The sequence below is a fragment of the Grus americana genome, chromosome 3 (assembly GCF_028858705.1).
Source record: "Grus americana isolate bGruAme1 chromosome 3, bGruAme1.mat, whole genome shotgun sequence".
Classification (NCBI taxonomy): Eukaryota; Metazoa; Chordata; class Aves; order Gruiformes; family Gruidae; genus Grus; species Grus americana.
In genome coordinates this window covers 124,906,839-124,929,950 of record NC_072854.1, presented here as the reverse complement: position 1 = coordinate 124,929,950, position 23,112 = coordinate 124,906,839, and the positions used below count along the sequence as shown (strand labels likewise).

Below are 23,112 nucleotides of genomic sequence, written 5' to 3'. Positions count from 1 at the left end.
AAAGAGGCAAAATAACCAAGGTCCCGCTTCAGGGGAGAAGTTCAGCCACCACCAGAATGAAGAAGTGAACCAACGCTTCTTGCTTGGGAGCCTTCAGCACCACTCCAACACTGAACTGTTCTACTGCCGTAACTTTCCGTGTCCGAACACAAACGTTACCTCGGTTTGATTGCTCGGGACTGTATTAATGTCACAGTCCTTCCCCCTCCAGCTGTTTATCCTTCCTCCAGCCTGGGCTGCTTTCCAGGCTTCTTTTTTGTTAATATTAACACTGTAGGGTTCATCTTAATGTATTTATTTTGCTGAACATTCTTACTGGCACCAGTTAGATTTGCTGTTTTGCTTCTGAGGATGCTAAGGTAGGACACTAGTGATTTATAATTGGCATTTTTGGTGGCAGTTATCAATATTAGTTAAACATTAGCAGGCATGTAAAGTTTTATATATACATTCCTAGAAGATAATTGAAATATTACCTAACAGCTGTATCTCAAACAGATTTCCATTATACTTCTAAAATAATAGGTTTCAAATAGGTAAGAAAAGGAGTTTGCTCTCTCAGTTAAGTTCCAGCACAGTGAGCTCGAGGGGATTGCGTTAGGTCTGTAACGACACGCGTGGTGGAAGGGGCGAAAGCGGAGCAGTGGTGCACACGCACCGGTCAGCCCACCATGTTTCCTCTTTTGTAAAGCCATTGTGCAAGGAATAGGAGTTTCATAACTGCTGTCAGAGGGAAATCGGCCAACCCTTTGGCATATGACTGGTGAATGCTACCCAAAATACCAGGTGAAACTGCTAGACTGTTGCGATAGAACCCAGTTTATTGTCTCATACAGCAGAAAACCAAAACGGCAACAGCAGGATGATACGGCATTTAAATTCAAAGTCATTGTTCCCGATCATATCCTTATTTCTGACAGCTTAGCAGCGTGACACAGGCAACCAGAAAAGGGGGAGGAGAGTCTCCTGCCCAGATTCCCCCCCAGCAATCTTGTGAAGCATTAAGCAAGCAAAAACTTAAGTTTTACTCCTGTATTTAGCCAGTAGCTTTTAGAAAAGACATTAAAAGCAGCCTTCTCCAGCCTTTAGATCTTTGACTTAGTTTCCCTAAAGTTCTGGTACTGGCCTGAAGGGTCAACTGGCCCAATCTTCTCACTACGCACCTAGCAAGAGGTGGTGTGAACCTGCGCCCAAAAGTTTTTCTTGCTGGACAATCCACAAAGCTTTAGGAAGGGCTTCCCGCCTCCTGGCAGTTTTATTTCGAATCGTGGCTGCCCCACGCCTGTTTGGCTGCTCTTAGGAAGGACAGTACGGACAGGGTCTTATGCTGGGCCGGGATCTCGAACACCGAGAGCTCGAGCCCCGGGTTTGATGTGGACTGCAGAACGCAGACAGGCGGCGTGGGTTGGGATGGCATCAGACACCCTCAGCATCATCCTTCGGGCTAAGTCATAGTGAAAGGAAGAGAAACCACAACACGCTAAGCCTTCCTGCGCACCCCTCAGTTGTAATTAGATCAGAGGAAAAGATTAGTTACTTCGCAGACCGTAAAGAATCCCACTTCCCCGCACAGGAGGGAAGTCCCCAGCACAATGGGGAAGCACAACCTCTGTGACTAAGCAGCCACAGCACCTCGGTGCGCTGCAAATGCCAACTTTTGCCATTTTATGAGCAAACCACGCTGTTGCCAAACCTAGGAAATCCGTACCCGGTGCTTCATATTCCTCAGCATCTGCTTCCCCTTGCACAGGATGCTCCTACGCTGCACCCGAACTACCCGTGAGCATACAAATCCACAAAGACAAGAACAGGCTTTTCTCTTCCGCCCTCTCCCCCCAACCAGCTGTTAATTTGGGAGAGAAGCAACGAGGCAGGGGTGAGGGGAGCAGGGAAGATGCACACAAAAATCCCACAGGGTACGAGAGACCATGAAATGATACTGCTAGGAATAATTTACTCCAACATAATTTTATGTTCCAACTCATTAGAATCTAAAAGAAATGCGCTATTGGGAGTAACTTGCTGCTTCAACCCTCTCCCAGACAAGCCCTGGGGTGCAGGAACCCATCAGTCCCAAAAAACGGGGAAAACCCAAGTCTCTTCTGGTATGCGGAAAGCACAGAGCAGAACCGGAGGGCTGCAGGTTTCTGTGCCGGTCAGCTCAGATTCATGCCCGAGGTATTATGCAGGTTTAATTCTCAGCCTGAGAGGCTGAGTTGTTCCCATGCTCATTTAAGAATCAGCAAAGTGGAAAATAACGTGAATGGCAGACAGAAAATTTGCAGTGATGGTTCTGATATCATCTGCAATTAGTCAAAGGGAATTACACCAAAGGAAAGTAGGTTTGGGAAAGTGAAACACGCCACTTCTAAGATATTTACTTCTACGAGAAGAGCTCAAAGGATGAGCTGGTTTAGGTCCCAAAGCATTTATCCACACAGAAAGAACAAACATCAGTAACATGCACTTAACAAACCCCCCAACTTGCCTGCGCAGCAATGCCTAAAACTCACCTGCGGGCTCCTCCTGCACAACCCACACCAGCGTAAGAGCGGCAGCGCTCGCTTCTTGCCACGACCTGCTGACTGAATATCCGAAAATGAAATCAGAATTTTCTATAGAAAGGTCACATTGTTATTGCTACATCTTTATTTGCATTTCCACTCAAAGACACCGCTCAAACAGTGCGGCCGTTAGACTTCAGACAACAGGGATTCATTCTAGAGCTCGTTTTTAATTGTCAAACTCACAAATTATGAATTAGCTGCAAGGCTGGATCAAAAAAGTAGAGAGAATATTTACGTAAGGCACCTGCACAGCAGATAGACACGGCTGAGAGGAGTGTGTGGCTCAACGTGTGAGGCGAGATGGTCCCCAGGAAGTTTCACTTTAGCTGAGGGGGTGAAATAAGACGATCGGTCTGGGAAAGATTTTCTCAAGTGGTAACAAAACACAGGGTATTATTCCCTCTCCCCGCACGTAAGCAGACAAGTACATTTCCTGGGCAGAAGCATCTTATTTGTATAGCTCTACAGATATGACTTAGGGTTTTCATCCAGCACCCACATGTAAGCCCACCTTACTAAGAGAAGCTCCTTTGAGGTCTGGTCTGAAGGCTGGTGCTCATCCTCTCTGAATTTGGGCAGGTCTTGCACAGGTTCAGCTCTCCTCCCTTAAATTACATTTCCAGCCCATAATAACAGCCCCTGCAGAGAGACAGAGAACAAGTGGAAGACGACCGGTTTCAGGAATTAAATCTCTTTATTGAGTCCTTGTGGGGAACCTCTGCTCTCAGCTGCGTTGCGTGTACTTTCGTTACACATGCAGACCTTTCTCATGTGCTGCTCTTCCTCCACAATCTCCAAAATAAAAGGGTGCCTTCAAAAAAAAGGAGAATAAATGAATACACAGAACACGTACTGGATGAAACAAATGTTAGAATAATGCCAGCACAGCATGTCAGTAGAATAACCGTTCTTGTACTGAAAAATATTCTTTTTCACTTTGTCACTTCCAACCGTGATTTAGTGTCACAGCCAGCCGAAGAGACGTGGTTTGGTGGGCCCTGGGCTAGAATATAGCTGCTCCTTCTTCCCAGAGAGGGGACTACAGACCCAGTGTCAAGAGCAGTGCAGCTGTATTTAGATGACAAAAGGAAGGAAGACTTGTCAGGGAGAAATGGCTGTCTACAGTGGGTCACCCCAAGTTGAAAGCAGGAGCAAGAATCTCTTCTGACATGTCCAAAATGCTCTTAATTTCCTGTCTCTTCTACTAAAGCAAGCTAGGATCTGTCTGAAGAATGGATGACTTCAGGGCAATTCCCAGAACCTGCCAGGGCAGGAAAGCGCCTGGGCAGACCAGGAAGATAACAAACTTGGGGTTTTCCAGCCCTCCAGGACCGGACAGAGAAGCCTCTGGGCTGCCGCAAGAGCTTCCAGTCACTGGCGGTTACAAAAGAATGGAAAAAATCAATAGTGGAAAAAGTGGAGCAGCTGACAGAGCTCTACACCTTCTGCAATCCGTTGACTTCCCTTCTGCAGGCATCCCGAATCAAACCAGCTGCAAACAAAGAGTGCATCTTTCAAGGCAGCACTACAAACACTGAGAAAACCTCCTGTTACTTTTGTCCCCTAGCTACGGCGCACAAAAGGTACGATTGCTCACTTTGCCAGAGCACTGCTGGTGTGCAAGACCTCGTATTCACACATAAGAGAGCCCGACAGGAAAACCTCCCCATCTTTGGAAACACACCCCACAACAAATCACACTACGGGAGTAAAATCAGGTTTAGAACCCTGTGGTCACGCGCGGTGCTTCCAGATCTTCCCTGCGATGCTCAGGTAGGAGTGAAGCCGGCAGGTACCTTGGGACAACACCGTTTACAGCATCTAAGTGTTAAAACAATCGACTTCCACCTCAGATTTTCCCCTCAGCAATGGGCCGAGCAGCTGCTGGTACTGGCACGGCGGGGAAAACGTCACCGATTTCACCAGGAAGCAGCACCTCTGCTTCTCTAGACGGGGACGGGCGCAAGCCCCCTCCGCCAGCCTCGCAAAGGGGAGCGGGGCTGCAGCCGCCGCTGGTCCCCGTGGGGCTGGGGTGGTTCCCGGGAGGTTCCCGGGGCGGCTCGGCACGCCCCGCTCCCGGCACTACAAAAAGGCGGTGGCGGCAGCGGCAGGTACCGGCCGGGGAGCAGCGCCGAGGGGAGCAGGTAAGAGGAGGGAAGGGGAACGGGGAGGGTCGCTGGAAGTCCAGCTTTAAATCCGCAACGTTTTTAATGCCCCGGGGGCTTGCTTACCCCTCTCCGGTGCAGCAGCCTGGGGCCAGAGCTGGGAAGTCCTTGGGGTCCCTTCTCTTCGGTTAACTTGATGGTCCAAGTCTGGTGGGCAGCAAAGGGGACTGTGGTGACACCAGGTTGCTCACCTGAAGGTCTGCACCTGTGTTTTCAGGTAATAAATACAAGATATGGACCGGAGGTGTCAGGAAACTAGTGACAGAGCCAGGAGCGGGAGGGGAGCTGGGCAGTGACACTGCCAGGCAACGGGAGGTCTCCAGAGATGAACGATGCAGGGGCAGTGACCTCTCCTGGTGTGGGCTGCCTCATACAAGGCTCTGAAATTGTACTTCCAAACAAACTTACTCTTTTCCTCACTCTGACGGGTAGGGCTGAATAAATAGTGACCGGTAAACTCCTGCAGATCACAAACCACCAAGTGGACGGGATCACCAGAAGATATGTGGTCACACAGTTACACGGAGCTCCCCACCACCTTACTCTTGAATTACGTGGCCGATCCGGTTTCGGACAGGTCAGACCTACCTGGATGAAAGATGTAAAACTCGAGTCGCAGGCAGCAGTTACGAAAGTGCATTTCAGATTAGGCGACGGAAAGATGCGATTGCAAAGGCTGCACGCTACCTGTCGGGGCTGGGGGGAAGGAATAAAAAACATAAATAGAAAAATCATTCAGACTTTATCTACAATGATCTGAAATGAATAGTGCTCTCCTTCAAATTGTTCTCTGACACCACCTTTTAGCTTTGCTTCTTGAAAATAATAAGGAAGCAAGATGTATCCTTTTATGTACATAAAACGGATTCATTGATACAACTGAGGAAACAATTTCTGTACTTGAAAGTTAACTAGGATTTTTTTTTTTTTTAAGAGTACTCGTTAACATAGAACATGTTCTAATGATGGATTTTATATTTCTTTTCTCCAGGATGAGAATCCTTATTGGAAGCCTTCATTTCTACTTCATTTCTTTCTTATTCAGTAGAGCAAATGGATTCCTAACTCTGAGAACACCTACAGCCTATGCCTTCCCATTTTATAACTACTCCTATTTAAATCTCTCTTCTGTATCAGAAGCACAAGCTCCAAAAACAGCAAGAGCTCTCAATTTCTCCCATAATGTAATTGAAAAAATCACCAAAAGAGACTTGGAAGGTTTTGATGTGCTGGAAGTTTTAGACCTTTCCTACAATCAGATTAAGGACATTGAACCCGGTGCGTTTGAGAGCCTGCTCAGCCTCGTCTCTGTGAATTTATCGTTTAACGATAAGAAACTTCTTGTATCAGGTCTTCCACCCCACCTGAAGCTCTCGCTTGCTAGCGAAGCCTCGGGGTCTTTACAGCTTTACAGGTATTTTGACAGATCACCAGAGGCTGCCCTGGAGCCTTCTGCACCCGCCGAGGAGCCGCCACACGCAGGAGGTCCATCTGTCCTGCGAAACGTTCATCCGAGGCTCAGGCGAAGCACAGAGAATCTTCTTCGAAGAGCAGAGAAAAACGTAACGGTGGCTCCAACCCCCACACTAAGGCCTAATTTCTGCGGAGCGCCAATAAATGGGACACTCGATCTGTCCAACAGCAAACTCTCCGAGGAAGAGCTGAGGTTAAAACTGGATCCGGATGTCTGCCAAGCTCAGCTGGATGGTATTTTGGAGCTTGACATTAGTCACAATGACTTGGAAATGGATCTTCTATTGCTGTTCATCCTGTTTTTGCCAATGAAAAACATGCAGTCTGTTGATGCCAGTTACAACAAATTAACAATTAACATCCAAGACGTTGAGGCGATCTGTAACTTCCCCTTCAGCAACTTTCTCTTTTTAAATATTAGCAATAATCCCATAAACAGCTTGGATACGCTGTGTCTCCCTTCAACCATCAAGGTAATTGATTTGTCCTTCACCAACATAAGTCGAATACCCCCAAATTTTGCTAAAAAAATGATTAACTTAGAAAACATGTACGTTCAAGGAAACCACTTCATATATACTGTACGCCCAGACGTCCCTAATGCAGTTCAGAGGTTTCCCCCCGGAACCGTACGTATTAACGCCATTTCATTCGTCAGAGACGAGGCTGGAACACCCATCAAAAGCCTTCCGAACAAAGTGAAATACCTGAAAATGTCCAACTGCTCCATTGTAGAACTGCCAGAATGGTTTGCCGGCACAATGGGAGAATTATTATTTTTGGATCTCAGCAGCAACCGGATTTCTGTGCTGCCTGACTTACCCACCTCCCTGCAGCATCTCGACCTAAGCAACAGCGATATTAGGGTAATACCCCCTAGTTTTAAATCTGTCTCCAACTTAACAATATTTAATATTCAAAATAATAAAATTACGGATATGCAGCCTGAGCATTTTCCACCGACTTTAACGAAATGCGATATTAGTAAAAATAAGTTGAACGCGTTGTCATTAACTGACGCCCTGGAGAAACTCGAATACCTTAACGTCTCAGGAAACCTCATCACCAGACTGGAACCTGCCAGCCACCTTTCTGCCCTCACTAATCTGGACAGCAGTCACAACCTAATCTCAGAACTCCCCGATCGCTTTGGGAAATCTCTTCCAACGCTGAGGTATTTTAATTTATCAGGGAATAAGATCTCCTTTCTACAGCGTGGCTCTCTCCCAGCTTCTCTGATCGAGTTAGACATTAGCAACAACGCCATTACGACCATCGTGGAGGACACTTTCGGCCAGCTAACGAGTTTGAGCGTTTTGACTGTTCAAGGTAAACATTTTTTTTGTAACTGTGACTTGTACTGGTTCGTGAATGTCTATATCCACCACCCCCGTTTGCAGATAAACGGGAAAGGAAGTCTCAGGTGCAGCTTCCCACCAGACAGAAGGGGCTCGTTGGTGGAGAGCAGCGACCTCACGCTTCTGCGCTGCTCCCTGGGCATCCAGATGGCCATTACAGCCTGCGTCGCCATCCTGGTGGTTTTGGTGTTAACGGGCTTGTGCTGGCGGTTTGATGGGCTGTGGTACGTCAGAATGGGCTGGTACTGGTGCATGGCGAAGAGGAAGCAGTACGAGAAGAGGCCAGAAAACAAGCCCTTTGACGCCTTCATTTCATACAGCGAACAAGATGCAAACTGGACGAAAGAGAATCTACTGAAAAAATTGGAAACCGATGGATTCAAGATCTGTTACCACGAGAGGGATTTCAAACCGGGGCACCCCGTGCTCGGTAACATTTTTTACTGCATAGAGAACAGCCATAAAGTCCTTTTTGTGCTCTCTCAGAGTTTTGTAAACAGCTGCTGGTGTCAGTATGAACTGTATTTTGCTGAACACCGGGTCCTGAATGAAAATCAGGATTCCCTCATCATGATCGTGCTGGAAGACCTCCCGCCCAACAGCGTGCCACAGAAGTTCAGCAAACTCAGGAAACTGCTGAAAAGAAAAACCTACTTAAAGTGGAGCCCTGAGGAACACAAACAGAAAATGTTCTGGCATCAGCTAGCAGCTGTCTTAAAAACAACCAACGAACCACTCGTGAGAGCAGAAAATGGATCTGCTCAGGATACGTATGAGATGGAATGAGATACGAGAATGTGTAAAGATTGTGCCTGGAAAGTCTGCTGTCAAATAAAAGTATTTCTGTGTTTACCTCCTGCAAAGGCTGCTGTGTCGCAACGGGGGTTTGTCTCGGAGCAGTCCCAGGAGAGGTTACTAACGGGTTTGTAGCGTGTGCGTTATTCTGGCTGATAAAAGAATCCGTTATCCAAAGGGCTGAGACCCGAGCACCGATAAACAGCCTTTTCTTCCCGGGTGCTCGATTTTCTTCAGCTATTTCCAGCATTTCTTAAAATGCTGTGGGTGTCACCTGAAAGGAAGAACAGCTCGAGTCACGCTGCAGGCCCTAACTGTCTTTTTGAGATTAGTGCAGTGAAAAGCGATGTCATTCAAAGGTAAGGTTGGAGTTCAGAGTCTCGGTTCCAGACCAGCTTAAGATGGGAACGCGCAATGCGTACACGTAAGAAAACCACAGACTACGATAGCACACAGGTAACACCTTCCTTCTGCGGTTTAGCGAGAAAAGATTAAAGACTTACTTAATGAAGAGACCTGCAATTGCAAATCCATGCTGCTACATCATTTAGCTTAAGTAACTGGTGGAAGAGATCAGACTTTAAAATCTTTCATAATTACAGATTAACAGACACAACCAGACAATAAAAAAAAAGGGAGCCAGCTGAATGTGTCAGTCTCCACTGTTAAATAATTGGTGCGAGCTTTATTTAAATGCTGTTATCATAAACGTCTGAAGAAAAAGCAAGAAAGTTCTGTATAATATTATTTAGACTTCGGAAAGGTTTGACTTGACACAGCCAGCCTCACTCATTTCAAATTAATTCAGTGCTCCCTCTGCATAGCCCTTGTCATCACCTAGTGCTACTTAAAAATAAAATAATAAAAAAAATCAGCTGATCTAACAGCCACTGTCAAGAAAAATCAACAGAGTGCAACACTAAATAAATACCAGGTGAGAACAAATTATTTAGCGTAGCACAATCTGGGCTCACAAGATGAGCAAACCCAAACAACTTCCCAGCAGATCACAGACTCAGGAATACAGAACGTCTCTGTACAACATATGGGGCAGCACATTTGAAACACGCTCTGAAAAGGAATTAGCTCTGCTGTGACAAAGTAAGACTAATACCATCCTAATTGAGGCCAAAAGGGGAAACATGAAACAAACATGAGGCGCTATCAGCAAATACAACTCTGCTGCAATGTATTTTGAAAAGGAAAAGATCCAGCTGGAGCAGTGCATGGTTTTCACCCTCCCTGTGCTGCTTCCTAGCAAAAAAGAAAAAACCCACGCTGCAGCCGGTAGCATGTTTGACTCTTGGAACCGAGGTTCAGGGACAGCTTTTGTAATGAATGAAAGCATTTTTCTAATGCTAAACACAAACCCATTTTAAATAGGAATTGACAATGACCTGCGGTCAGCATTTATTAGCGCATAATAAATGTCATTTTGAAGTCAATTTGTCAGTAGTGATTAAACTTGTGGATACTGTACTCAGTGCAGCCATGGAGCACAGCGCTTGAAGTTGACAATAACCAGAGAGCTATTCAAATCAAAGAAACCCGCATCAATTGCACGGCGGGACAGAACCAGTGCTCCCAAACCCCAGAAACGCCTCCTCTCCCTTTGTCCCACGGTGCTGACTCTCCAGTTTTCCACCAGTGCAAATTATGAGCAGCAGAGTAGGACTTACCCTCCTCTACCATCTCCATTTACGGAGAGATCTCTGTGCAAACCCACCTTTCCTCAGCAAGCACGAGGAGTCGCGTACGCTGACTGTCGTGAAAACAGAATTATTTTCCTGTTAAATTGCTGGCAAATTCTGTTCAGGGGTACTGAAGATTATACAGGGGATAATTTTCACAGCTTTCCTAACAAGTGACAAATTCTAAACCATACGTACCATAAAATACCACAAGATAGCACAAAATTATTAGGCAATTATGCTTTTTGACTATCATCTGTCCAATTTTTGCACCTTGCCCTCCCCAGCTTGTTGAAGCCTTACTGCTCAGGCAGACCAGCTCTGTGACTTACTAAAAAAAAAATATATATACACACCACCTTACAGAAACCTCTCTAACGTCTAGTCTAAAAAGTTCTGAGCTGGTGCCCAACTGCTGAACACTCTTTAGCAACTTTTTGAGGTTGTGTAGATAAGCGTTTAAAAATATTTGGCATTACCAGCTTTTAGGTTTTATGTATAAAGGATAAAAACTACAATACTGCAGGCCAACAGCTGAAAAAGTCTTATCGCCATAAAGCAAGATCTATGACTTAAAAAGACTGTGAATTTTCAAATGCTTTTGTTCATGTAAACAACCACAAGTCACTTGTTAGTGACATCAACCACAAGTAATTAATCAGTTGTTTCTCTACTAAGCTTCTTTATGCTTTTTTGGAGGCCACTCCTTATTTCATGAGGCACTCTGATCAAACTGGTAGTAGTACGCCTAGCACCACAGATGTAGATTTTTCAATAATAAAGCAGAAATAGTCCTCGGGCCAAACGTCGTGACCGCGGCCAACACCATCAACTTCAAAAGCAGCTGAAGAGCACACTGAAAACATACGTTGGATAACCTCTTCCACCACGATGGGTTCATCCTAACCCCAGAAATCAAGGATTGCTTTAATTCCTGGAGTATAAAGTTTTATACAGATTTCAAAATGTGTTGGCATTAACTGTCAGGCTCCCGATATTTGTATTGCTCACATGAAGCACCCGTTAAACGTTCCTAGTTTTTTTCTAAACAGTTCTGCAGCAACGAGGTCCGCAGTGCCTGTACGGGCAGTAAGAAAAGTACAGCACTGTGTGTGTCTTGGATTTGCCACCTCTCATATTCACGAGATGCTTTCTTGTTCCTGTTTTATGGACTGCACTAACTACAGACCTACGTTTTCTAATCTATTCAGTATTCCCATCCTTTTGTTGCTTAGTCTCTTACCCATCTCCTCTCTTCATGTACATTTTCCACCTCCTTCGGCCAGCACTCTGCTGCTTCCCCTCTCGCTTAGGCTCCTGCTTTTTTAACCTCGCCGTCAGGCTTTACTGGTTCTGCGCTCAGCAAAAGAGGCTTCTGGTACAACAAGGGGACTAAAGGAAAAAAGAAAAGTTATACTCCAGAAGAGTCTAAAACAAGCATTTTTTTTGTCATATAGACTGAAGTAATCAGTTATGATTCACTTCAAAGAAACCGTACCTACATATTTTCAAAGTCCAATCTCTATTTACTACATCCATAAGCCTCCCTCAAAACACAGTCATTTAATACAATTGACAACTTAAACCAGATATCGTTCCTACTGCGGACTAAAAGGTGTTGCACTTTCCTATCTGACACTATAAACATATTAACACGTTGGTTGTATTAAGGCGGCAGCTGGCAGCAGGCGTTAACGGAAGAACACTAGTACAAAGTGCTTGGCAGGGACTGCAGTTCTTTCGTCTCAACAACACATCAGGTAAAGGCAATAAAACTTCCTTCTGTCCTAAAGCTGTACCCTGCCTGCTTTACTCCCCGCATGAATACTCAATGCAAACTACTTTTGTGAATAAGGCGCGAGGGATTTTATCTTCTATCGTGTGATAAAGCTCACGCGATCCAAAACAAAAGCACAGCACGAGTTGTACGTACGTGCAGCAAACCCAAAACCTACTTCACGTTAAAACCAGTCTCAATGCGCATCTTCAGCTCCCTGGAAGTACAGACAGGGCCCCAATCTTGCAACCACTTTGGGGTCCTGCCCTGTGCTCCTCAGATCTGAAACTGTAATAGCTGCCAAGAATGTATAGTTTGAGTCAAAACGACAGGATCCCATGTATTTTTTCCCCTCCTGCTTTGTACTAAAGAGAAATGCAAAGACAGGAAACCCAAGACTGATCTTTTAGTTATCTTTTATAATTACTTTAGAACCATGTTATTTGTTTATAGAGAAAAATATCTGGACAGAGAGAAAAGACTTATGGAAATAATTTCAATTTTACAGTTGTATTAGAAAGTTGTTCACATCCATTTTATTGCAAGAAAGCAGTCTTGAATTATTCAAAATTAATTAAAATTCAGAGTGTTAAACAAAGAACAGTATTCATAATGTAATAGTCTTCCAGGAAAATCCTGAAAATAGTTTAGTTAACAAAGAGCCTAAACCAACAACAACTCACACACGGCAATGACGTGAATAGTTTTTGTTTCTAAAATAACAAACCATCTTCCCATCACTGTAATTTTGCTAAAGATGTGGCACTTTCCTATAGCGAGGCACCAAAAGCCTGTGGCACGATTATTTCAGAGATACTAAGGCTCTGCTGAAGTCCATACAAGTTGAAAGGCAATCGCTTGTTTTGAAAAGATCCGGCCACTTGAAGCGATAATTGTCAGGAATTTAAATGCCTCCAAATCATTCCATCTCAGAAGAAATTCCCACAACATATGACATAACACAAAGGGTTGGATTTATAAAAAAATATTTAACTGCTGTTATTTGCTCACTGTGTAGACCAACAGATAAAGTTTATAAGTAGACAGATTATTAATCTTTAAATCAACCCGATGTTAGACTTGTTAAGAAAACCTCAAAAACTTGTAGTCATCTTGTTATGCGGCCATTCTGGTTTTAGAAGCGTTAATAGCTGTCAGTTCTACCTGTCAGGAACATCAGAGCCAAATCTGCCCAATTCCCACTTTTTTACAAAGTCACGTACAGAAAAGCAACCGGCAAGGCTACTCTTTGTGTAACAGTTTACAAATTAGAACATTCCAGAGGCGACTGCATTACCATTAGTGTATCAATACTACAATATTGCAATATTCATCTTTATCCTCAAGTAAAACCTGTAATTAGGTATTGCAGTTATTTCTATCAGATATAAAATACTTCTCCAATTATATTATTTTGGGATACGTAACACCGCTGATCCTTAAAATATATCTACTGGGGTAATTTTTTTTTTTTTATATATATATATATATCCTTCAGAGATTTATTACAGTGCCACAACACTTCTCAAAAGTCCTTCCCCAGTGACAACACACCACTATTTGTAACATGCCTTGTCCTGCTTTAGGAAGGTGAGACTGAAATCCTAAACTTCAGCTGAAGTTCATGGAAATTTTGCCCTTTACCTCAACAGAACTAGAATTTCACCCTGCAAACAGAAAGGACTTTCATTATTACCAACACTTTCTACAACAAAATACCACCAATTCTTTCAACCTTCTGCAGCGGAGAACATTTAAACTTAGGTATCGTATCACCAAATATCTTCCCAATTCTTCCTTCTTGAAAATACGGCAAGTATGCAATTCAACAGGTAATACTTCTGGGGCAGCCTCAGATTGTTCTGAGATATTCTGCCTTGTGATGTATAAAGCTTTTTTTTCCCACTTGTCCAGCAGTAAAATTTAGTAACAAAACCCACCCTCTTGTAACAATTCCAAATACAAATCTGAAATACTGCCCTTTTTGACTTGCCGCAGAAATTCAAGAAAGCATCGCGGAAGTAATATCCTAGTATTCGCTTCAAACGCAAATAGCTGGATATTAACAGCAGTGGCGTTTTTCTTAATTGGCAGCAGTACAGCAATACTGTACCGTTGAGTTCAGAATAATTGTTAAGAAAAGCAAAGAAGGGGACCCACTGGGTCAGCTAGATCAGAACCATTTTTTAGCGTTATACCGAGGGTACGGGTATCTGCTTAGTCGAAGCACTGTCATAGTCTCGCACCAAGTCGTTGGTGGTGTGATAATGCATGGCAATGTAGGATTTGGCAAATCCGAAAGTCGAGTTCACCGGCTGTAAGCTATTTGGGGTGCTCACTTCCTGGGAAGGGCTGCTGTTATAGATACTGTAATAGGGCTCAATTCGGGTGTTCATGGGGGTTGAGCTGCTCTGTGCGTAGGGCTGATGCCCAACAGAAGCCTTGGGACTCAGCACGCTTTCCTTGGAGTAACTGGGACCACAGGCATGGTCCGCAACCTTTTTCTGAGGTTTTGGAGACAACACGTACGCTGAATTGGTCTCGTGATGGGATGACTTGTTCCTGTTGACTTCCAGGCTGCCTTTGCCCATGGCCCGAAGCCTTGTCTTCTGCTTGCAGCAGAAAAAGACAAGGGCTATGTACTGCAGGCACCAGAGAACTCGTCTCCGAAGTCCAGCACTGTTGCGGGAATATATAAAAGGATTTAATCCAGATTTGAAAAAAATGAGGGTAAACCCACACAGCTCGAACTGGTAGAGAACAAAGCCACCGCTGCTGGACAGTGTGTCCTGCACCAAAGAGATGCCCAGGGGCAGGCAGCAAACCAAGACGGAGAGCACAATGACGACGCACGTCACCACCGCCTTGGAGTCTTTGGCTGCGGAGAGGTTGACCGCCGACACGAGCTGGAGCCGGCTGGCAGCAGTGGCCGGCGGCTGGCCGAGGTGCTTGGCGTAGCTGTGCGTCTGGACGTGCTGCGGCTTGCTGTAGCTCTGGTTCCTGTACAAGGCAGGCACGGCGCTCTGCACGCCCTCCCCGGCCGACGAAGGCCCCATGAAGGGCTGCGGTCTGGAGGCATCCACAGCCACCACGGGCGGGCACCTCCTCACCTGAGCGTTCCTCCGCAGGGCCTGCGCGATCATGACATAGGAGACAGACACCACGGCCACGCAACAGATGAAATCGGTGACGTAGAGATAGAGGATGATCTTCCCCTCGCTGCTGGCGAAGCTGGACATGGGCAGGCAGAGGCGGGAGCCGCGGGTTTTCAGGGTGGCCAGGGTGGCCAAGGTGAAGCTGGTGGCCCACAGGAGCAGGGTGAGGAGAAGGGTGCAGGGGAAGGAGGCGGCGCGGTGCGGCTGCTTCCCCAGCACCATGCGCAGCCGGTGCAGGGCGATGACCGCCACCGTCTTGAGCGACATAATGATGAAGCCGGAGCTGGTGAGGTGGAAGGTGAAGCAGAAGGCGCCCGGGATGCCTCGAGCTGAGTCGAAGAAGAGGATGAAGGCGAACATGGGGGCGGCCACCCCGCAGATGAAGAGGTCGCAGAAGGAGAGGTTGAGGATCATGAAGTCAAAGTTGGTCCTGAATTTCCTGAGGGCCGGGTCGAAGAAGGACAGGAGGACGATGAGGTTGCCGTAGGAGCCCAGGCAGAAGACGAGGGCCAGCAGGGAGGCGCAGGCCGCCAGGGTGGCGGCGTGGGTCCCCTCCCGCAGCTCCCCGCCGCCCGCGCTGCCGTTCCCACCCAGCGGCAGCAGCGAGGCACCGGGGGGCTCCTCCTCGCCCCCCGCCGGCAGCCGCCCCGACGCGTTCATCTCCGCCCGCCGCCTCCCCGCGGCTGCGGCCGAGCGGGGCCCGAGGCGGGGGCGGCCCGCCTGCCGCCCCGCTGCACGCACGAGGCCGCGCCGCTGCCGCCGCTCCCTCAGGGCCGCCCCCGCCATGGCACCGCCCGCCCCGCCATGGCGCCCGCCCGCCCGCCGCAGCGGCCGCGGCGCCCGGGCCCGGCCCCTTTGCTGGCGGAGCCCCGCAGGCGCCTCCCGCCCCGCTACCTCAGCCGCGGCGCTGGCGGGCGGCGGGGCCGGGGCGCTGCGCGGCGGCGGCTGAAGTCACGGCCCACGCGTGGCTGCAGGGCCGGGGCCCGCCGCGCACGCAGCCCGGCACCGCCGCTCCTGCAGGGACGGCCCTACACCCCACACCCCCCCGGCACGGCCCGCCGTGCCCATCTCCACCCGCTGCTGCGGCCTCCGGGCAGGAGCTGCCGTGGGAAAAGGTGTGGGATGGGGCACGCGTACCTAAATCGCCTCTGGGGCCGCATCTGCGTTTCCAGCTTGGGAAAAAGCAGTTGCACAAACCCTGACTCCCAGTTGCACGAACTTGCGCTCTGTGCAAGTGTCTGCTTTGATGCAAGGCGCTGTAGCAACACAGACTTTGGTTTTAATCCGCTCCTTCCTACAGTTTTACCACGTCTCTCCACATTAACCTCCAGCAGCTGCTGAAAAGTGCCCCACACCACATCCAGCCTCCTAGTGAAGCACCATCAGGAGCTCTTCCTCCTCCCTGGGGCACCCGCAGCACCAGCCCCAACTGAGGGAGCTGGCTGCACGGCCAGCGCCACGGCAGGGGCTCCGTCCTCAAGCTTTCATAAAGCTGAGAAGTCAGTTGAGAGAACGCCGCTGGAGGTTTTGCTACAAGTCACATCACTGCCAAGCGATACCAAGGCAGGAACTGGGCTCTCAAAGCTTTCAGGTCCCTCCACATTGACTTAACACCAACAAAACACCTGCCCCAAAACAAAACCTGATGACCATCAAAATTTAAGGCAGAATTTTGAACGCTGCATCCTTCCCCTTCTTGCACTTTTGCATTGCTTTCCCATGTAACTCAGCAGGGTAGCGAGGCCCTTTTTGATTGCTTGTCTGCACCCAGAAGCACAGGATCTAAAGCAAAGGAGCTTCTGTATTCCCACAGGGGGAAAAAAAAACCCATAAAATCAGCATTCCTTCTTTATCTGTTACTGCCAGCTACTACTACCACAAATACAGTAGTTGCCATTTAAAATGATGGAGAGTGCTGGATGTCTGAGCACTTAAAGGGATCGTTTTGAAACACTCACATGGGCTTGACGATGAGGAAACGCTTGGCGTGCGTTCTCCGAGTCAGCACAGGCAGACACCACGGAGGGACCTCAACGTCAGGCACTGGAAATGCAGCTGGAAGAGATGAAAGTCCAGCCAGGCAAGGCACAGAAGGGCTACGAAGATACAGCAGACCCAGTACTTCTGATTTACGCATAGACACTTGTCTTGTACTGTACATTTCTATATATACCCATTATATATACACACACATTAATCTGTATAGCGTCTTAATCTAAGCCCTACCCTCAGCAATCATGCAGAAGCACAGCAGTGCTTTGTAGAAGCATCAAGACAGCGACAAGAACCTTGACATCTGAAAGCTTGCCAGCGCTACCTGCTTGTTTATTTTTCAATGCATTTCTTCCTAAACTAAGAGCAATTTTTTAGTAAACCTATGATTCACAACTATAGGCCTGGCCTATATCCTTGCGCACTAAACACACTTCCAGCTGGCAATCCATCCGGATTTGTCGTCAGGGTCTGCGGCAGGGAAATGCCAGCAGCCATCGGAGCAGGCTGCAACAGCGCCTTGCAACCTGGGCACCTACATCAGGTGCGCTTAGCCTTAGTTTTGTTCTTAAGCTAGTTGCACACAGGAGGGAGAAGGTCCAAAAACCAAAACGTGATGTCCGTGGTTTCCTGTGGCTTCCAGCTATGTTCTCCCTCAGCTTGGCTGTCACTTTTATTCCCACTCTTGCTTATATTTTCGTTCTCCAAGTCATGGCTAATTTGAATTCTGTGGGTGAATCCTGGCCCTATTGAGTATGAGTTGTTTTTTCATTGCCAGGCTGGGATCTCCCTCCTTGAATTTTCTTATTTATAAACATCAGAGCACACTGAACTGCATAATTAAACAAGACTGGCAAAATATCAGCCTAATGCAAGAGTGAGTTACTTCAAAGTGATTAACGCCGAGGAAACAGCGATGATTGTTTTCTTCACATGAAATTAATGTGCTCAACAATATCCACATCCTCTCAGAGCACGTAATGCACTGCACTTCAGTTGTAAGCAAGACACTGCATCAAACCTGACCTTAGTTTCACACTATGTCTAATCCCCGAGTCCGCATTAGGCTATGACAATTTCTGAGCAAAAATATAGGAGTAGTAACACATTTTGCAAAACAAGAGACCTTTAAAAAGTTGGGGAGGGTCCACCTAATTCCAGGTGGTGTTTGGCCAAATACTCAGCCCTGGATGACCACAGTTAAGACTTCTTAATTTCCCGTAGTTCCTAGATCAGCAGGTGGAAGCACACACACAGAAATAAGGCTGCACATGCCTAACGGGATCGTTTTCAGCAAGCCCACGCGGTTTTAAAGGACTTAGCAAGACTGAGACTCTGATCTCTTAGGTGCTTTTGAAACTCCTGACATGCTGAAAAATGGATTTAGGCATCAAAGCTGTACGACTTGGGCCTTACAATGTGTTAAATATTTTAGAACTAGTTATGCGCAAAATAGGAAAAGAGCAGCCTGCATTGTCCGATAGGCAATAGGTTTAGATTGACACTCTTTCATTAATGCAGGCAGGCCCATGAGAAGCAAGGATTGTTTTTTGGTTTTAAGATGTTTTACCCCTCTGTAGTTATTAACTGTAGTTTGAAATGAAGGAAGGTATTCCTTGTCATAGCCTCCAAGCCTCAAAACAGCCCAGGAACGTGGCAGGAGGTGGGGAGCCAAGAGAAGGTTGCCGAATACAGGGCTTGTACTCGGGGAGCGAGGGGATGAGCTGAGGCAAAAAGGATCTCCATGGGAACATGAAAACACTGCACAGTCACAGTCACTTTGGCACAGCAACGCGTCTCGCTGGCCTGCCCCTTTTTAAAAGAACTGCTGAAGTTTGGGACAGGGGAGAAGAGTGGTGTAATAAATCAGTCTGAGTTTTTTCAAGGCCAGCATCACAACCACAACAACTTTTGCAGCACCTTGCATGAGGTACTAGGGTATCAACTCTTTCTTTGCAGGACCCTTAAGCCTTTCCTTAAACTAATTAATACAAGACCCCAGGGCTCTCTAGTGCTATCAAGCTTCTCAAATATTGCTCAGTCTTGGAGTTTCCGCTGCATAAGGAGAAACTGTGTTCCCAAGATGTTTTTACAACAGTGTTGAGTTTTGAGTAGGGGAAAGATGCTGGAATAATAAAAGGGAAAATTAACCCAGAAAAAAATAGAAATAAAAGCCAGGAGAGAATAAATAAAAGCTTTTAACTGATACTCTTAAGAGAACCCTTTCTGGGTGAACTCATCTAGGCTTCTACCTAGATGAATTGCTAATCTCACTAGATTTACTGCTGAAAGAGATTTGCTGGGTTTATTGCTGTTTTTCCAAGGCATGCTAATCAGAAGTAATTGTACCTCCTATTTCCCAGTACCCCTCACTACTCCCCAAGGAAAGCGCGTGTCCAGCTCCATCTCTACCAGCAAAATCTGCTCAGGTAATTTACACCAAATACCTGCAGCAGTGAGGGTGCCAAGAGCCCACGCAGGGAAGGCAGGCTGAACTTCCACAAGCCTTTTGTGGAAAAAGGCATTTAATGTAGAATTGGAAAAGGATCGTGGCCAGCAAGGCTCCCCCTCTCCTTTTCACCCTTTGAAAACATCTGCCTTGTTAGTATGCAGCTAATGCCTCTAAGCACTACACTCTAATCCATCAGAAATCAAAGACAATTTTGCTAATAAACTTTGTAGGCAATAGTTGAAGCTTTTATCTGCTGAGAGAGAACTCTTGATTCAAGACTGCTTTACAAAGAGTTGCTCTCCTTCCCAGGGAGAGACTACTAACCTTTTTTTCCTCTCAGCTCATGGAATTTCCCTCCTAAATCTCTCTGAGAAGCACCTGTTGACCAAGAGAGAAAAAACCCTCAGTGCAAACCAATTACAATCTGCTTGTCATGTGTGTGCATTGCCTTAAACAGCTTCGCAGGATCTTCCACAGAGTTTAATTCTGTCATCAAACCTCCAATTCCTTGCAGCAGACTGTGAAACCACCACTGCCCTAGTGCCCCGGGTACCTTGTTGGATTAACTGTCGTAAACCCCCTTCCCTGGAGCACGGTTACCTCTAGCCTACAGACAACCTGGAAGTCTGGATCAGGTTCGGGTGAACTTCCTCCCTTTTCTTGGGAAATCCTGTTCTCCAGAGCCTGTGCAGCAACCTGACTATGTATGGCAAGTATTTTGCGATTAGGAAATCCACAGAAGTTGCCTTCCAGTTACTGCACAGTGAGAGTATAAAACAAATCAGCTGGTAATTCACAGCAGGACTGAAGTTAAAATCTTGCAAGGACAGCGGCCAGCAAAACTTTCTGCTGATAAATTGTTTGGGGTTGTGTGTTGGGTTTTGTGTGGCAAGGTTTTGGTAGCGGGAGGGGCTACAGGGGTGGCTTCTGTGAGAAGTTGCTAGAAGCTTCCCCTGTGTGTGACAGAGCCAATGCCAGCCGGCTCCAAGATGGACCCGCCGCTGGCCAAGGCCAAGCCCATCAGCACCTCTGTGATAACATATTTAAGAAGGAAAACAAAAGAGTTAAAAGAAGCTTTTGCAACCGGAGAGAGGAGCGAGAAGATGTAAGAAACTCTGCAGACACCAAGGTCAGTGCAGATGGAGGGGGAGGAGGCGCTCCAGACACCAGAGCAGAGATCCCCCTGCAGCCCGTGGTGAAGGCCATGGTGAAGCAGGCTGTCCCCTGCAGCCCGTGGAGGAAGGATGAGGGGGTGTAGAGATTCCACCTGCAGCCCGTGGAGGACCCCACGCTGGAGCAGGTGGAGGCACCTGAAGGAGGCTGTGGCCCGTGGGAAGCCCACGCTGGAGCAAGTTCCAGGCTGGACCGGTGGACCCGTGAAGAGGGGAGCCCACGCCAGGGCAGGTTTGCTGGCAGGACTTGTGACCCTGTGGGAGAGACCCCACGCTGGAGCAGTTTGCTCCTGAAGGTCTGCACCCTGTGGGAGAGACCCCACGCTGGAGCAGTCTGCTCCTGAAGGTCTGCACCCTGTGGGAGAGACTACGCTGGAGCGGTTCGTGAAGGACTGTAGCCCGTGGGAGAGACTCCATGTTGGAGCGGGGGAATGTTGAGAGGAGTCCTCCCCCTGAGGACAAAGAAGCAGCAGAGACAATGTGTGCTGAACTGACCGCAACCCCCATTCCCTGCCCCCTTGTGCCGCTGAGGGGGGGAGGAGGTTGAAGCCGGGAGTGAAGTTGAGCCCGAGAAGATGGGAGGGGTGGGGGGAGGTGTTTTAAGACTTGATTGTATTTTCTCATTGCTCTACCCTGTTTTGCCTAGTAATAAATTAGATGAATCTCCTCTCTACATTCAGTCTGTTTTGCTCGTGACGGTAATTAGTGAGTGGTCTCTCCCTGTCCTTATCTCGACCCAAGCCTTTTGTTATACTTCTCCTCTCCCATCCCGCTGGGGGAGGGGTGAGTGAGCGGCCGTGTGGCACCCAGCTACCGGCTGGGCCTAAACCACGACAGGTTGGTTTCCCCACCACCACCACGTTTTACATCTTACCAGATGATTGTGTTTTCCACGGCACGGGGACAAAGGAAGCTGGAGTCTCTGCTGTAGGATTCCAGGAAGCCTGAAGCTGTGGAATAAAGTGCAAGACTGAACGGAGCGTGGGATGCCTGACTGTGAAAAGCTGACAGGAGACATCATCCATGTGTACCAAGCGCAGGACTCCCAGCAGCCTGGCAAAGAAGTAAAAAGGATGAGAGGGCAGATACCTGGACATAAAAGGAATATAGTTGTAATATACCATATCAGAAATAATGACTTTCATACCTTTTTCCTCTTTTATAAAAAAATAATCCATATACAGATTAGCTCCCCTTGTTAATAATACAATCCATCAATGTCAAGTCTGTGGTGCTAGACTCCCAAAACCACGTTTGTCTTATTCGCCTAATTGATAATTTTCTAATACATTTTTATCTAAATAAACATTATGTCTCTGCTGTGATATTATCAGGTTTTCACATGCACAAATATACCCAACTTGGTTATGGAAACACAGGAGACCACTCTCCATTCTTAATCTTTAGTGAGTTACTAAACAGTAAGTCACTGCAACTTGAGCAAAAAACCCCAAAACCACACCAAAAAACCCCAACAAATGAATTCCGCCTTACATCACTGCCATTCTTTGGTGCTTCGAACAGTGATGGTCACCGAGATGATTTGTGCAGACTGACTTGTGGTCACTAAGGCTATCAAGGCTACCGGACCATCTCCAAGATCTTTTTCCATCTCCCTTACTGTTCAAGGGGAAAAATTCTCTCTTCTCACACTAGAACTGTCTCCCTCTCCAGACTGAGGTTTTGCAGTTGTTTCATCTCTACAGCTTTGGGGAAGAGACAATATAAGACAAAGTGATGGAAAGCTCAGAACTCGTTACACATGTGTATATTGCTTGGGAAGAGTTAGGAAACAAAAGTAGCAATCGAGTTGTGGTATTTGATGAAGAACTCAAAATTGTTCCTACATTCTCAAGAGACTAACATTTAATCTGTCGCCCACAAAACGTCAATCAGTACAAGTTTGTTCACGCTACCATAGGCATATTTTATCCTAGAGTATGTATTCAAAGTACGGTTCTATATTTTCTGGGGGATCTGTTTGGATCAAGTAATGTATTGCTGGTTTATAAACAGCTATTGTGAATTACTACCACTTACTTATTTGCCCTCACAGCTCTGACTGCAGAATGATTCTCTACAGAGCACTGGATCCTCAACATTGCAACCAATTCCAGCTACGCTTTGACTATAAATACCTAAGAAAAGAAACTCCCAACTACGGTAAAAAGCAGCAGAGCTGGATCCTATAGTTAGCTGCCCTTAGTGTAGGCAGAACATCACATATGCTCTGCTCCATCAGTTAATCAACCAACACATACATTAAAGATGATCCTCTGCAGCAAATACTTTCCAATACTTTTAAAGTTTTTTTAATTCTATCAGCAAAACCCCCTCCACTTCAAACTAGTTTCTCCAATTTTAAGTGTACTTCTCAGAAGTGAGTTTTTTGTCAAGCTTCACCAGGCACAAGATATTTTTAGATAAATATAAAAGCTAGTTTCCCAACCATTAGAACTAGATCTTTAATTAATCCTTAATGTTGCCTTAATTCACTGCCAAATCCCACAATAAA

General features: G+C 46.8%; 2 protein-coding genes and 1 long non-coding RNA gene across 6 annotated transcripts; 1 reads left to right on the top strand and 2 right to left on the bottom strand.

Annotated features, from left to right (window-relative positions):
• Positions 1-803: 803 nt before the first annotated feature.
• LOC129204438 (uncharacterized) lies at positions 804-4,292 on the bottom strand. The gene is made up of 2 exons (XR_008576383.1): positions 2,812-4,292; positions 804-2,585 (listed from the first exon to the last, which is right to left on the bottom strand). It is a non-coding gene; the product is annotated as an uncharacterized LOC129204438 (long non-coding RNA).
• Positions 4,293-4,518: 226 nt separating this feature from the next.
• On the top strand, positions 4,519-8,626 carry LOC129204429 (toll-like receptor 2). Its single transcript, XM_054820429.1, has 2 exons — positions 4,519-4,711; positions 5,724-8,626. Exon 2 carries the CDS (start codon positions 5,725-5,727, stop codon positions 8,347-8,349), a length of 2,625 nt encoding a protein of 874 aa, XP_054676404.1. The 5' UTR covers positions 4,519-4,711; position 5,724; the 3' UTR covers positions 8,350-8,626.
• Positions 8,627-12,248: 3,622 nt separating this feature from the next.
• Positions 12,249-23,087, bottom strand: GPR75 (G protein-coupled receptor 75). Of its 4 annotated transcripts, XM_054820441.1 has the most exons (4): positions 21,465-23,087; positions 19,750-19,792; positions 16,940-17,036; positions 12,249-15,420 (listed from the first exon to the last, which is right to left on the bottom strand). In XM_054820441.1, coding segments are annotated over exons 3-4 (1,404 nt in total). In that variant the 5' UTR covers positions 16,942-17,036; positions 19,750-19,792; positions 21,465-23,087; the 3' UTR covers positions 12,249-14,018. The 4 variants fall into 4 exon arrangements, with proteins under 4 accessions (XP_054676416.1, XP_054676417.1, XP_054676415.1 ...); XM_054820442.1 differs by lacking the exon at positions 21,465-23,087 and having other exon boundaries at positions 19,750-20,356; XM_054820440.1 differs by lacking the exons at positions 19,750-19,792; positions 21,465-23,087 and having other exon boundaries at positions 16,940-18,025.
• Between the last annotated feature and the right edge of the window lie 25 nt (positions 23,088-23,112).

Bases quoted from the DNA above. Each gene is read 5' to 3' on its own strand.
- LOC129204429 (XM_054820429.1), top strand. From the start codon at position 5,725: ATGAGAATCCTTATTGGAAGCCTTCATTTCTACTTCATTTCTTTCTTA.
- GPR75 (XM_054820439.1), bottom strand. From the start codon at position 15,767: ATGGCGGGGGCGGCCCTGAGGGAGCGGCGGCAGCGGCGCGGCCTCGTG.